We start from the raw sequence: 14,284 nt of genomic DNA on the forward strand, positions 1-14,284 counted from the left end.
GGGAGGGTTGGTTTTGCCAGGTACAAATTTCCCTCCTGCTGCTTGCAGGCTCAGCAGAGCTCAGATAAGGTGGAAGCGAAGCCGTCGCCAAGATGTTCCTCTACAACCTGACCTTGCAGCGTGCCACCGGCATCAGCTTTGCCATCCATGGCAACTTCTCAGGTGGTTTTTCTCCTCTTTTCGTGCTTCTTGGCTCGAGATGTTTCCAGTAATAGAGGAAAAGAAAAGGTGTTTGATTTTCTTTTGGGTTGAGTGCTGAAGCTTGTGCCCTTCAGACTAGAGTTTTGGTTTGTTTTTTTTCCCTCTTGCATGTTTACATTTGCTTTTGAGCATATTGCTTGAGCTGTTGAAACCTGTGGGGAGATCAGGAGAAGTTTGGAATGATTCTGTTTTTATTTAATACATTTAACATAATATTTTGTCCCGATCTGCTAGAAGATGCTCAAAACAGCAGTGGCATCTTATGTCATTAAGTTGCTTTGAATTCTTCTGTAATAATTTGGCATTTCGTAGTTGAAAAGTTTTATCTTCTTTCCTAAAGTCTTTTTAGAAGTTGCATGTTCTGTGTTGGTACTAACTCTTCTTCACATTCTGGGTTCATTAGGAACCAAGCAGCAAGAAATCGTCGTTTCCCGGGGCAAGATCCTGGAGTTGTTGCGCCCGGATCCCAACACGGGGAAGGTTCACACCTTGCTGACTGTGGAAGTGTTTGGAGTTATCCGCTCCCTCATGGCCTTCAGGCTCACAGGTGGGACCAAAGACTACATCGTGGTGGGCAGTGATTCGGGACGCATCGTTATTCTGGAGTACCAGCCTTCAAAAAATGTGTTTGAGAAGATTCATCAGGAAACCTTTGGCAAGAGCGGATGTCGCAGAATCGTTCCGGGCCAGTACTTGGCCGTAGACCCGAAGGGCCGTGCTGTCATGATCAGTAAGTCAGTCTGTTCACTCGTTTTACTGCATTTATTATTTTTTTTTCCCCCCTCCCATCTTGGGGATATTTGTTTTGGAGTGAGTTTCTGCCAGTATCGTTGGAAGCGTTTCTTCTCGGGCAGTTTGTTAGGCTGTGAGGTGTGTCGAGGAGAATGCGGGCACTTGGAATAGTTCCTTGACACCAAAAGATCTGCACAAATTAATTCCAATGCTGGGCCAAACCAAGTTGGAGAGAGGCCGGCTGGCTCAGCGATACGCAGAGCCTCAAAGTGTGATGTCTGGGGGAGAAGCTGGGACCCCAGGTGTCAGCTCCTGTAGCCTGAAATGATGTTACGAGTTCATGTCTCTTCTCTGAAGATGTGTCGTGGGGACAGCTAGATGTGTTTCTGATCAGGCTTCACAGGTACAAGGACACCTGGGCAGTTTATTTATTTTTGTTTTTTAAATAAGATTTACCATAAGGTGTCTTAGTGACATGGTGCACGAACTTTCTCAGTTTGCTGAAGCCAGGTTGTATCAGGCAAGAATATTCTTTTTTTTAGTTAAAATATTTCTGAGGAAAGGTCTTGCCAAATGGTTTTCAACAGTGGAACGTGTGGCTGCTTCTTTCAGTTTATTTTTCCTTCCCTGCATTCACCCATCTCTGGTAGGATGAGTGAGAAGATCTGCTTGTAGCCATTGCAGATCAAACATTGGGCTCGATGGACATAGCTCAGCGGCTTTAAAGAGCTGGAGTTGTCATCTCTGCTCATGCCTTGAAATGTTAAAAATGAGACATTTCGAGTTAATTGATGGCAAGTAAATAATTGGTAGAGGTAAATACCCGTAGTGGACTTCAGCAGAAGTTCTCCTGCAGAGTTACATATCAGAATTGGGCTTGCAGGTATGATGGAACTTGATTGTCAGGTGCTGTGCTTCAGGTGCTGTCGTCCTTTCCTTGCAGGCGCTATCGAAAAGCAGAAGCTGGTGTATATCTTGAACAGGGATGCTGCTGCTCGCCTCACCATTTCTTCCCCGCTGGAAGCCCACAAGGCCAATACCTTGGTCTACCACGTGGTGGGAGTCGACGTGGGATTTGAAAACCCGATGTTTGCTTGTCTGGAAATGGATTATGAGGTGAGAACTTGCTCTCCCTTGGCTGTCTTTTGAGCTTTGTCCTTCCTCTGCTGTTCTTAATCTGTCTGTGGGAGCAGGGAATGTTGGCTGCTTCTCTCATGCTGGTTCTTAAGTTCTTGCAGGTGGGCTGCAAAAGCTGGTGGGCTGCAAAAGTGCGTGTTTTCTTCTTCTGAACTTTTGTTTCTTGCATCTTCCAGCAAGTCTCCTTTTGGACTTCTTTCTAACATTAGTCAAAACTGTTTGCCCATGCATCATCAGCTTTACTCCTCGCTTAACACCTTTCCTGAGAGGCACCTTCGTGTGTTGCGTTGTAGGAAGCAGACAATGATCCAACGGGAGAAGCAGCAGCCAACACGCAACAGACGCTGACGTTTTATGAGCTGGACTTGGGTTTGAACCACGTTGTTAGGAAATACAGTGAGCCCTTGGAAGAGCATGGCAACTTCCTCATAACAGGTATTGACCATCAAGTCATTTTTTTTAGTGTGGATCTGCTTGGTTTCTAGTCCCCAGGGGAGCAAAGTCGATGAGCTTTGTCTTAGGAGTTGTTTCAAAGGTAGTCTGAGTGATTAGTATTAATTAATTCACACAGGCAGCTGCACTCAGTCTTTTGTCTTGTTCAGTAGGAGCAGAGTTGTATTTGTAGGGTGAGAGAGAGCACTGGGAACTAAGTTGCTTTAAAGAAAAACAGAAGAAATGTTCTGCCTGCAGTTAGTCAGATCTATGTAAAGGACTTTATTCATAATACTACTTCTTTGTGTTTCAGTTCCTGGGGGTTCTGATGGACCTAGCGGGGTGCTGATCTGTTCTGAAAACTACATTACTTATAAAAATTTTGGTGACCAGCCTGATATCAGATGCCCAATTCCCAGGAGACGGGTAAGAATCTTGGGGTTCCTACCCCCCCCCCCCCCCCCTTTTTTTTTTTTTAAGATTGTCTTTTTCAGTGGGAAGCGAATGCTTGGTATTTGCCTTTCAGGGTTTAAAGAAAGCATCACAGTGGTTTTAAAGTAGGAAGAAAAGGTGTTTAAAGTTTGTTGGCCTGTCAGCTAACGTACTGGCTGCATGTTACATGTGAGGGAAGATGAAGGTGGGCACAGCCTGAAGTGATGAGTTTGGTTCATGTCTCTTCTCTGAGATTTATGCTGGAGATACTCCAAAGACTCTGATCAGGCACCGCGGTGGCGGCGCTGTTGGTGTAAGATGGGATTCCTTGAGATGGCGAGCCACGTGTGCAGGGGAATTTGACAGCTGCTCTGTTGCGTCAGGGGCTGCTTCCTCCTCCTTTGGAATTGCACGAAAAAAAAAAATAAAAATCATCGTGTGCTTTGACAGCGCTTTGAACACCTGCCGGGCTTGAGGTGCTGTGTGTGGGTTGCAGCTCTTTTCTCCCTGTTTGGGTTCGATACAGGAGAGAGTTTGCCCTCTGGGGAGGGGGATAAAAGAGATGGGAGGGCTGATACTTAGGTACAATGTCTTAGAAATTTATTTCCTTCAGGGGCAGAGACGTAGCAAGGGTAACTACAGGTGTAACAACAGAGGAGATGTGTTTTGTTAAAAGCCACTTCACACACTGTCAGCTCTTAAAAGCACCTGTGAAATGGGAATACTTCAGTCGGTGAAATCACATTTGCACTTACTGGGTAATTCCACCAACATCCTTTGTTTTCTTTCTTGACAGAATGACTTGGATGACCCAGAGAGAGGTATGATTTTTGTCTGCTCTGCTACACATAAGACCAAGTCCATGTTCTTCTTCCTGGCCCAGACAGAGCAGGGAGATATCTTCAAAATCACTCTGGAGACCGATGAAGACATGGTAAGCATCACACGAAGAACCACAAAAGTGTTGCTTGAGAAGAATTCTTAATCAACTCTTGATTCTCTGAAGTGATAAATATTTAATGTGAGTTTAGCTGTGTCGTGGCGTGTCCTTTAGGTGATTTGTAACACAGTTATACCCATGGTTGTAACTGCTGTTTACTCGCACAGAGACACAGCGCAAGGTTTGCAAAACCCGTTGAGAATTAGGCTGCGGAGTTGCTCGGGTGCATTTCAGATGCTCTGCAGGCGGTCCTGTTGGGAGAAGATGTGTTGTAAAGTGTTAGTCCGTGAGTCAGCTTTTGGGTATTCTAGAAACTAATTCTGGAGAACTTAAGTTTCTCTTGATCACAGTAGGTGCCCTCTATTTCATCTCTTAATTGGATAGTTATTTACATGCTGCAGTCGAATCCTTTTACGCGTTGAGGCAGCTAGCTTGGTACAGCTTGCCCATGAGTTGAAATAACAGGCTTGAACTGGCTTCCTCCCGCTTGGTGTAGTGTCTTGCAATGAAAAGGTCTGTGCTGCGGTGAATCACTTGCGGTTTTGAGTAAATGTTGATGTCTTTCATCGCTGCGCGTTAAATTTGGTACAAGGGGTGATGGTGTAGCATCTTTAAGTGTCTTAAGATTGTTCTCAGCTGCTTCACCCGGAGCTATTGCAACCATATCAAACGTAGTAATTTGCTCAGGACAGTTAGTTTTTCCCATGTTGGGGAATGGCCGGTGTTCAGTGAAGCAAATTTCTTCTTCCTTCTAGACGGCTTTCTGGTTTTCCAACTGTTTTTTTAATCCAAACTGACTCAGTGTTGCCAAAGCCAGAAAGTCTTAGAATAAAACAGGCAAGCACAACATGTGTGTTCAAAACAGGCTGCTGGATTTTTGTGATTTGCTGCCCAGAACTACTGATGTGGTTAAGCCTGGCCCACTCTCTCGCTTCCTTTCTCTGGAGAGGAAAGCTAGGCAGCTTTTTTTTATTAAATTGCAGATGTGCAGCTCCAGTACTTTGCTAATGCAGTCACATCTTGGTCTGCTTTCAGGTAACGGAGATTCGACTGAAGTACTTTGACACTGTTCCCGTCGCTGCTGCCATGTGCGTGCTGAAGACGGGCTTTCTCTTCGTGGCATCTGAATTTGGAAACCAGTGAGTAAACAATGTCACGTCAGCGTTTTCCCCCCACCCAAACAGACCGGTTCTGTTCAGGTCTGCACACTGACCCTTGAACTTATTGAACATATAAAGACAAAACCTCTGTTTTAATGGGTAAATTAATGCCTTTGTTCACATGGCTTGAGAAGAACAATTGGTTCAGGCAGTGATTGAATAGGGGAATTTTCTTGTTGTTTGAACCCAGATGAGAGATTATAACGCAGAGAACAAAAGATCACATGCTGTTGCCGTTGATTTGGGAGGAATTGAGCACTTGCAGTTCGTATAGGGTCCATCATGTAGCCAGATGAATTATTGTTTAATTAGTCGGATAGTTTTTGCTGAACTTCTGTGTTTCGGGGCCCACTGAGAAGTTGATAGGGTTTGTTAACAGTAACTGTGGTCCTTCCTCAATACATGTATGCTTGAGGGCTTTTTCAGTTCACTTTTGGGATTCTAGAATGTTCTAAGGACTCATGGGACACTGCACACCTTTGAAGATGAATGGTGGCCGAGGGATTCGCAGGAATGGAGATTTATTCTCTTTTTTTGACTACATCTGCGGTCAGCCACCTGAGGGAGCTCCAGCCAGTTTACTGGAGTGAGTCTGAACTGGGTTGCGTAAACCAAGCTCTTGAAGAAGCCATATTCACTTGAGCTTCATTAAAACCAGGAGCAAAACGAATCTTACTTTTCTGGGTTTGGGGTTTTTTTTTGTGCTTGTTTTTTTTTTTTTTACTCCTCTGAAGTTCAACTTGATAGTTGTAATATTTAGGCTCATAAAATGGAATAGGGAACACGGCTAAAAATAGTGAGGTGAGAGGATTCCAATAAAATAGATAACCTTGGAGTTGCACTCTTAGCCATTGGCCTTGCTCTTGCCCTCAGTTGTCATTTGTTCTTCTGACTTTAACACAAGAATATCTGAAAGGCTCAAGGGCAGACAGAGAGAATGGTGAAACTCTGTGACACCTTGTCAGTGGCAGCTACAAACGAGAAGATTTGGAGGGGGGAGGTTGTTGTGGGGATTTTGTGGGTTTTTGCAGACCTTTGATTCTTTTTAAACATTTTGTCACCAAGAAGACAATCTTTAAAGCTAAATTTTAATAGCTGTATAAGGTAGGAAAGGTTTTCTCTCCTCCCCACTTCCTGAATATCTGCTTAAGCTTTTCTTAGAGAAGGTGACATGGGCTTTCCACTGAAGATTTGTTGCTCTTGCTTTGTGTCTCAAGCTACCTGTACCAGATAGCTCACCTGGGTGACGATGATGAGGAGCCAGAGTTTTCTTCCGCCATGCCTCTTGAGGAAGGAGATACATTCTTTTTTCAGCCACGACCTCTCAAAAACCTGGTCCTGGTGGATGAGTTGGACAGTTTGTCTCCTATTCTGTGTTGCCAGGTATGTTGCCGTCAGCAGCTTCACAGAAGTCTTTTCTCATTTGCAGGGGAATTGGTCACAGACGCAGGAATGTTTTGCTTTGCTTTTCTGTGAGGGGTTTGTGTAAGCAGAGTCACCAAAGCTACGTTATCCTAGGTTTCCAGAAATACTGTTTTATACTAAATGCTGGTAGAAAAATGAGTCTGCTAGATTTTCAGACAGCTGCCTAAGACTGGTACCTGGCCTTAGCAGCCTTTGATTCCTGTGGTGGTAAATATATATCTGGACACAGGGATTGTCCAGCCATCCTCTGCTGCTCCTTGGTTGACATCCGACCAGTTCTCTTTCTGCATTGAGTTTGGTTCAAACTTGACGTTATTTCAGGGCAGCAGATGGTACACCCTGTGGCATCTTCACCGTTTTCAGCACCTGAAAAAAACCCAAACATTTTAAAGCAGTAGTGTGGCATATATAACTTAGTTTTGTTTTCTCTTCCTGGAGATATTGTTTGACACGATTTCTCCACACAGATAGCTGATCTGGCCAATGAAGACACACCCCAGTTGTATGTGGCTTGTGGTCGGGGGCCCCGGTCATCTCTGAGGGTTCTAAGACATGGACTTGAGGTAAGACTTCCAGCATTTCAGAAGAACGGCTTGAGAGGCGAGAGCAGTGGGAGAAAATCTTTGAGATGAGGGTCCTGAAACGAAGGGATTTTTCTTTTGCTGCGCTCTGGAGAGCAGCTTTCTCTGTGCTTGTTTTTTTGGAGATAGGAAGGTTGTACTGTTTACTCATACTCTCAAAGGCTTTTTCTGTTGTTGTTGACTCCAACCACCTGCATTTTGTCTCTTCTAATACTTGAGTGTATTGAACTGGAACATTCCCGGTGTCTCTGCCAGCTGCTGCTGCTGCTGATCTCTTCGCTGGGGGCGGTGGGGTGACCTTGTTTTCACACTGACCGTCCAGAGCTCTAGCGTTGCTGTGTCGTCACTGAATGTGCTCTAGCCCGCAGCACATCTGGCGCAGGGAGAGAGCATCAGAATTGAGAATTAGTAGCTCTCCTGCTTAGTTGTGGGAAAGCTTGAAAACTGATGGTGGTTTGACATCTCTTTTTTAAGAGCCGTGTTCCTGTTTACTCGTAGGTATCTGAAATGGCTGTCTCGGAGCTGCCTGGTAACCCCAACGCTGTATGGACTGTGAGGAGACATGTTGAAGGTATGCGGTGTTTTCCTGAAGCACAGGGAAGTTATAGTGGTTTTTTATTAGATTTTTTTTCTTTCATTTGGATTTCTGTCCAAGGAGATAAGAAAGGTGCTTGCACAATGGTTGCATGCCATCCCTGAAAGTTACTTTTTGAATTGTCGAGCACTCGTGTGTATTTAGAAGCCACCCTCTGGTCCTTTAGGATTGTCCTACTTTCTTTTGACGAAGCAACAGCTGCCTGCAGCTTCATCCATCCTCCGATACGCTACATCAGCTGCACGGTTGCAGCCTGAAGCTGCTGAACTCCTCGTCCTTTCCCACTTACCATAAGTTCTAGCTCTGCCATCAACAGGCAAGGATGATGCTTTTTGTTGGAGCACGCTCGCTATTCGTTATGTGCGCGTTGACAACTACAGTAATCGGCTCTTTGTGAGAGAGCAGGATACAAATTACAGGACAAAGAAGATAAATCAGCAACAGTGTCTATATTTTATTACTTCCCTCAATGCAGATCTGCAAAGAAAACAGGCTGTTTGGGCTAGGACATGCTCCCTATTCAAAAACCCAGCAGTGTATAGAACGCTGCTGATTCCAGGAAGGTCAAGAATTGAAATTGGCAGAGCATACTGGATTGTGGGCTTGGGGTTTGCATTTTTTTGGTTTTGTTTTTTTCCCCCGATCTGAAGTAATGTACTTCCTAAAGTACCAGAGGAAATGTAATCCCTTGTCCTGCCCTTCTCTGGAGGGTGAGAACAGAGTTCCTCAGAAACAGCTAAAAAAGCCTGCAATAAATCTATTCTGGGTACTGACAGCCTCAGTGATTATTCCCGAGGCAGTGCTTTGTATAAATCTCACAAAGACTTGCTGTAGGCTTATACAGTGGATCTAAAAATGGCAGAATGTTGCAGTGGAGACCTGGGCCTGCTGTGGTGACACAGTAGCTTGTTTTGAAGCCATCGGAGAGTTTAGTGTGTCTTCCAGGGAGCCAGTAACTTTGTGAGAGTGTCACACCTTGCTGTGGAGTTCACTTTGCCGTCTGGGACCTGCCATCAGTTCCTTTGCTTGTGTTCTAAAACTCGTATACAGCGTGGAAGGAGCTTTGGGCACAAAATGCCTTTGTGTTCCCCAGAAATAGAAGGGTCAGAAGGGAAGTATTTCCACGGTTCATATCAGAAACACGTGCTTTTCTTAAAAGAGGCAGTACAGTTAGAGACAAACTTATGCTTCTGCCTTCTGGAAAGGAGTTGGTAACATTTGCTCCCTCTGAGAGACGGAGGCTTCTGACATCACCTTACAGTTTTAAAACCTTTGTCTCTTGGGGTTCCAAAGGATGACTTTGCTTTTTCAGGAGATGGAGGACTGTTGCTAACCTTCACGACTGGTCTCTCTGCCTCTTTTTCCCTCCTTCCAAATCCTCCAGCGTGAAGATCTTCGTGATTTCCGAGCGGCCGCAATGCGTAGCTGTTGTGACCCACGCTGCTTTTTGAACGTAGTTCTGCGAAACCAATCCTCAGGTTACCTCCCTCTCGATTCAGAAACGGGTTTCGGTGGCTTTTGATCAGAAAGACCGCAGCACCTTTTCAAACCTGTATCTAACCCTGAAACTGCCTGAGTGCTGATTTTTAGTGTTCTTTTTGCCTTGGCGGCGCAGCAGGCGCGTGCTGTGAGGCCTCTGTAAAACTGATGCAGGTTTGCAGCCTCCAAAGCAAATACTAACCTTGGCTGGTACGTGGTGATGCACACTACCAATACCAAGCCTTTTTTTTTCTTCCACAGGTGGCTGGTGGTGGAGGTGCTGATCCCCCCAGGTGTGTACCCACTGCTTAGGGCCTACTGTGCCGTCCCACAGGTTAACCGCAGAGAATCCCTAAATTGTGGGGGCTGTTTTTTACACTGAGCTTTACAGTACACAAGTTCCAGAAGCTGTCACGTAGTTGGAGGTTGTTGCCTTTTGTAGGTTGGTAGTGGGGGAGTAGAAAGCGACTCCTGTTGCGTCGTTACTGTCCGTGGGGAACGAAACAAGCGTCTCTGTCTCCGCAGAACGGTCACTTGTGGCTAAAGTCTGGGGTGTGCGTTTCACGGGTGTTTTCAGCTCCCTTCTAGGCTGCTTTGTGCAGACCTCCAAGAGAAAATGATCACATGTGCTTGAAGCACCTGTAGGTGTTGCTGCCTTCTGGTTATGGGGTGTATCTGCCCATCAGACAGAATTGGCTGGGATTTGGACCAAGCCCTCTCTTGCCCTTGTGTGCCGAGGTCTGAGGAGATAGATGGCTTCGTGCTTTTGCTGTGGAGGCAGCTGTGAGCTGAGAGCTCGCAGGCTGCGTTCCCTACCTGGCACTCTTGCCTGAAAAGCAATTGCAGCGAGTCACGGCTGTGGGAGCTCAGGAAAACGTGCTGTCATCCTGGTCAGCGTCTTTTAGGTGAGAATAATCCCGGGCTTTGTCACTACTCATCCGTTCGCTGAACTCCTCTGAGCCAGCGGCGGCTGCGTTTTTATCGGTGCACATTCAGATGCTGCGGAGCATGAGAAGAAAACTGTCAGGCTTGGAGTGGCGTGTAGGAAGGGAATTCTCATGGGCCAACTCAGACTGAATCCTCGACAGATAGCAAAAAGGACAGTGGTATAGAGTTCATGGGCTGAAATGGGATGTTTTCATAACTGGTTGTGACGTGTGCACGAAGCTGCAGACAACTGGTAATGAATTCATCGAAGAGCGAGTCCAGCTGTGGTTCTTCAGAATCATTAAAATGTCTCTGTGACTCGCTGAAAGGGACTAAACTGGAGCAATTAGAACTGTAATAAACATCTCTGAAGTCTTGTGTCTGTATACAAAACAACATCTGTCTGTTCAGAGCTCTGAGCAGCCTGATGTTCTGCTTGGGATTGTGCAGAGCAAAGTAAACGTCTTTTCATATTAAAATCTATAGACCTTTTGTTTTTCTAACTGAGGCTACTTCTCCGTGTGCCGCAGGGTTCTTGTCCTCTTCATTTCAACTAGGCTGCTACGTTTCCTAAACCAAAATTTTATTGTTCGAGTCTAGATGAATGCATCTCATTCATTGACTTAATTCTGGTAAATCAAACCTTTTATTTCAAAAGCTCCAGCAGAGGGGCATTAAGCAACACTACTGAACTTCAAGCAGAAATGCACTTATCACTGTTGTGGACACAGGCTTAAATGTACGCTCTAACATATCTGTAAGGCAGTGAAAAGAAAGAGCTAAGAAAGTATTAAGGGGTAGGAATGAGTTTTTGTTTTGGGTAGGACTAAGGGAATCTGTTTTGCTTCCAAATGGGTGTCCTTTGTCCTGCCTCACATCACGTGGTTATGCCTCCAGCTGCGACACGGTGGTTTATCATGAGAATGACAGCCCCCAGGGAGGAAGGCAGCAGCTCTCAAGAAGTTTGGAAAGCAGCTACGCTCTTTGAAATGGAATTTTTAGAACATCCTGTCTACAGGATATTTATGAATTAGATGCTTTGCCTGTGAACTGCTAGAATCTCTGCTGAAGGCAATCGAGGAATTCTTGCAGGCTTCTGGTGGTGAAAAATCTGTGCAAGTTTGCAGAAGCTGCTGTTCAGGGTAGAAAATAACCAGTGTGTAGCAGCATACGTCTTGCTGAACTCTTACCATCTGCTGTTTAACGCTGGGGAAATTCTCCTGCGAAGCCAAGGGGTTGAATAGTTGGCATTACTGATCAGTTTCTGTGTGCGGGTTCAGTTCTTGTTTCCTCATTTCCCCAAGTGGACCCGCTCCTGGTTGTGGGGTTCAGGAGCACGTTGGAGGTTATAGGCTGTGACCACTTAATTAGAGCAGTAACCGAGTTTATACTGTTGGAATTGCTTTAATTACAGAAAGCTCTTCAGTTTCATCAGAGCTGTGGTCTGTGTACCAGATGTTGGAAAGAAGAACGATAATTTTAAATTTTTTTTCTTCCACTTGCATATTTTCAGCAGTATGTAAGAAGTTTGTTGCAAACGTGATGCAGCAGGTTTGGCAGCACCCCCGTCTAAACAGGGTGGATAAGGATCAGCTCCTGAAGCATTTGTTTCGCTTAACTCAGTTCAGTTTCTTTAAGCTGCTGCGTGGTATTTGCTGGCATCCTGTATTCATCCCAGTGAGAGTTCTCTCTCTCATTTCTCTAGAGAGCCATTAGACGCTTCTTGTGAAATTATGGAGAAGCTCTGCTCAGGGGCAAAAACTGTGACAACTCTCTTACACCCTCACCTCCGCTAATTGTCATGTGCTGTGGTGCATAAGCCGGAGCATTGGGTTGAGTTAAAACAGGGAATTTTTTTCTTTTTAAGAAACACCACCTACATGACAACAACACAAGTGGAGTTCCTTCTCTGAGGCAATCTTACTTCTCCACCGAGGCTCCTGGCTCTATTTCTCAACAGATTTCATTGTTTCTGTTGCTTCTGTTACTCCATTTTAATGAAACTCTCCTCTCCCGCTCTTTAGTGCCTGTCCCTTTCTGCAGAGCGCGAGTGGACAGCAGTAAACCTGTCCTACTACCCTTGTTTCCCTCAAAGTTTCCTTTATTTCCAAATGAGCTGTTAAGACTATTTCAGCTAGTGTAGCTCTTCCACATCCAAGCTAGTGGACTCTCCCAGGCTTTGGGAGAGGCTGGCAGTGGTGATAACAGTCACAATACTGTCATTTATTCCAGTAGGAGTAAAGGTCAGTGTTTGCTTTATCTCAAAAATGTAGTTATTTCTCACCCCAGATGACCAGACGGGGGGCTGCGTGGACGTAAGCTAGTTGAGCTTCTGGATGAGGGTAGAACAGGCTGACCCTGAGCTCCTCTGCTGCGCCACACACTCGTCATTCTCCGCAGCCTTTTCTTACGCAGGTGCTAGGTAGCGGTGTGGTCCTGCGACCTCCCGTTGGCAGCGTTCGCCGTGCGGTTTCCGCAGATGGGTTCCATATGTTCAGGTTATTGGAGTGCATCATTTGACTTCATTGGCTGTTAAATCTGGATTCATCTTCTCATGTGCGGTGGGGCAAGTGTCACAAAGGCTTGTAGACCTTATGCTATCTTTGAAAAAAGTAGGTAGGAGTCTTACTTGGCAGAATCCAGGGTATCATGAATTGACTCTGTATCTGGATCATCCTTTGATCCCTGGCTCAGTCTTGCATTGTTTGGAGTCTAACAGTGGCTGGCTTTTGGACAGGGTGTCCTAGGATGAACTTACACAGTACTGTCAGCAGATGTAATTATCACAGGGATTTTGCTGAAAAGTAACTGCTAGACATCTGTCAGACTACTAATTCACGTTTATTTAATTAGCATCGTTGGGTTTTTTTTCGCCCCTGTCTCCCTTAACCAGATGAATTTGATGCCTATATCATCGTGTCCTTCGTAAACGCCACCCTGGTGCTGTCTATCGGAGAGACTGTAGAAGAAGTGACTGATTCCGGGTTCCTGGGTACTACGCCCACCTTGTCCTGCTCTCTTCTTGGTGATGATGCTTTGGTGCAGGTAATAAAAGCTGCTCCTGATGCGTGTGTTTGTGTCCTCCTCTCTGCTTGCTGCACAGCCGTTGCTTTCTACCGTAGTGTGACAGATGTTGTGTCTAAAGGCCTGGGTCGTCAGAGAATGACGCTCAGCCTTTCCCTTTTTATATCCTGCTAAGTGAGACTGGACCAGCTGAAGATGGTCAGTGTCTCCTTCAGTGCTCAGCAATTCCTTACTGTAGTTCAGAGGGGCAGTGCTTTCAGCCAGAGGGTGGCTTTGCTGTTGCTAATGGATCACTGGTGCTTGCCTTTGGCTTTTTTCAGTTTCCGAATCACTGGTGAGATGGGAGTTGTGGAGGGATGGTAAATGCAGAATTGATGTGACTTTTGTTTCTGCCCGCCCCCCTTCAGGTTTATCCGGATGGGATCCGGCACATCCGAGCAGATAAGAGAGTAAACGAATGGAAGACACCAGGGAAAAAAACCATTGTAAAATGTGCTGTGAACCAGCGACAAGTAGTGATAGCCCTGACTGGAGGAGAGCTGGTTTACTTTGAGATGGACCCGGTACGTGTGCTAGTGCTGTGAATAAGTTTGGAGGAGCATTCCAGAGACTGAGCCGTGATCAGGCTCGCAGGAGAGGATTCTGTAATGAGGCATCCTAGAACAGATAGATCGAAGCCTCACGTATCTGGACTTTGCCTCGAGTTAAATGATTTAATAGCTAATTGAAGTCTCTAAGGTCCGTAACGTGTGTTTTTCTGTCTCAGTCAGGACAGCTGAATGAGTACACGGAGAGAAAGGAGATGTCGGCCGATGTAGTTTGCATGAGCCTGGCCAATGTTCCCCCTGGGGAGCAGCGCTCCCGGTTCCTTGCTGTTGGGCTGGTGGACAACACCGTCAGAATTATTTCCCTCGACCCTTCGGTGAGTAGCTGTGCTGTTTCTGCCTCTCCCATTGGCTGGAAATGTTCAGAGGGGTGCTCCAGAGGGGGGCTGTGTCCGTCCAGGCTGTATTTTCGTAGGTGAATGACCAAGAATGACTAGCTTGCCTGGCTTTTCTCTGTTGGTTCGCAGGAAGCGTGGCCCACGATCCTAATCTGTAACAGCTGATCTAATTTTTCCCGTGCCTGGAGATGATAAGATAGGAGAGCCTTTTCATTTTGTTTTGTTTGTTTGTGTTTTGGGGTTTGGTGGGTTTTTCCCCTCTCTCTCTCAGTGTTT

At 45.8% G+C, this 14,284-nt stretch overlaps 1 protein-coding gene across 1 annotated transcript; it reads left to right on the top strand.

The window, feature by feature from the left end:
- Window positions 1-50: 50 nt before the first annotated feature.
- On the top strand, window positions 51-13,987 carry LOC104267616 (splicing factor 3B subunit 3; the record flags this gene model as incomplete). The annotated part of the gene is made up of 13 exons (XM_009864773.1): window positions 51-162; window positions 605-931; window positions 1,877-2,049; window positions 2,364-2,505; window positions 2,816-2,928; window positions 3,731-3,868; window positions 4,910-5,013; window positions 6,252-6,417; window positions 6,927-7,022; window positions 7,539-7,611; window positions 12,935-13,086; window positions 13,473-13,628; window positions 13,832-13,987. Coding segments are annotated over exons 1-13 (1,866 nt in total), but the record flags the coding sequence as incomplete, so codon positions are not given.
- Window positions 13,988-14,284: the final 297 nt, after the last annotated feature.

This window comes from Apaloderma vittatum, unplaced genomic scaffold (genome assembly GCF_000703405.1).
Source record: "Apaloderma vittatum isolate BGI_N311 unplaced genomic scaffold, ASM70340v1 scaffold44832, whole genome shotgun sequence".
NCBI lineage: Eukaryota > Metazoa > Chordata > Aves > Trogoniformes > Trogonidae > Apaloderma > Apaloderma vittatum.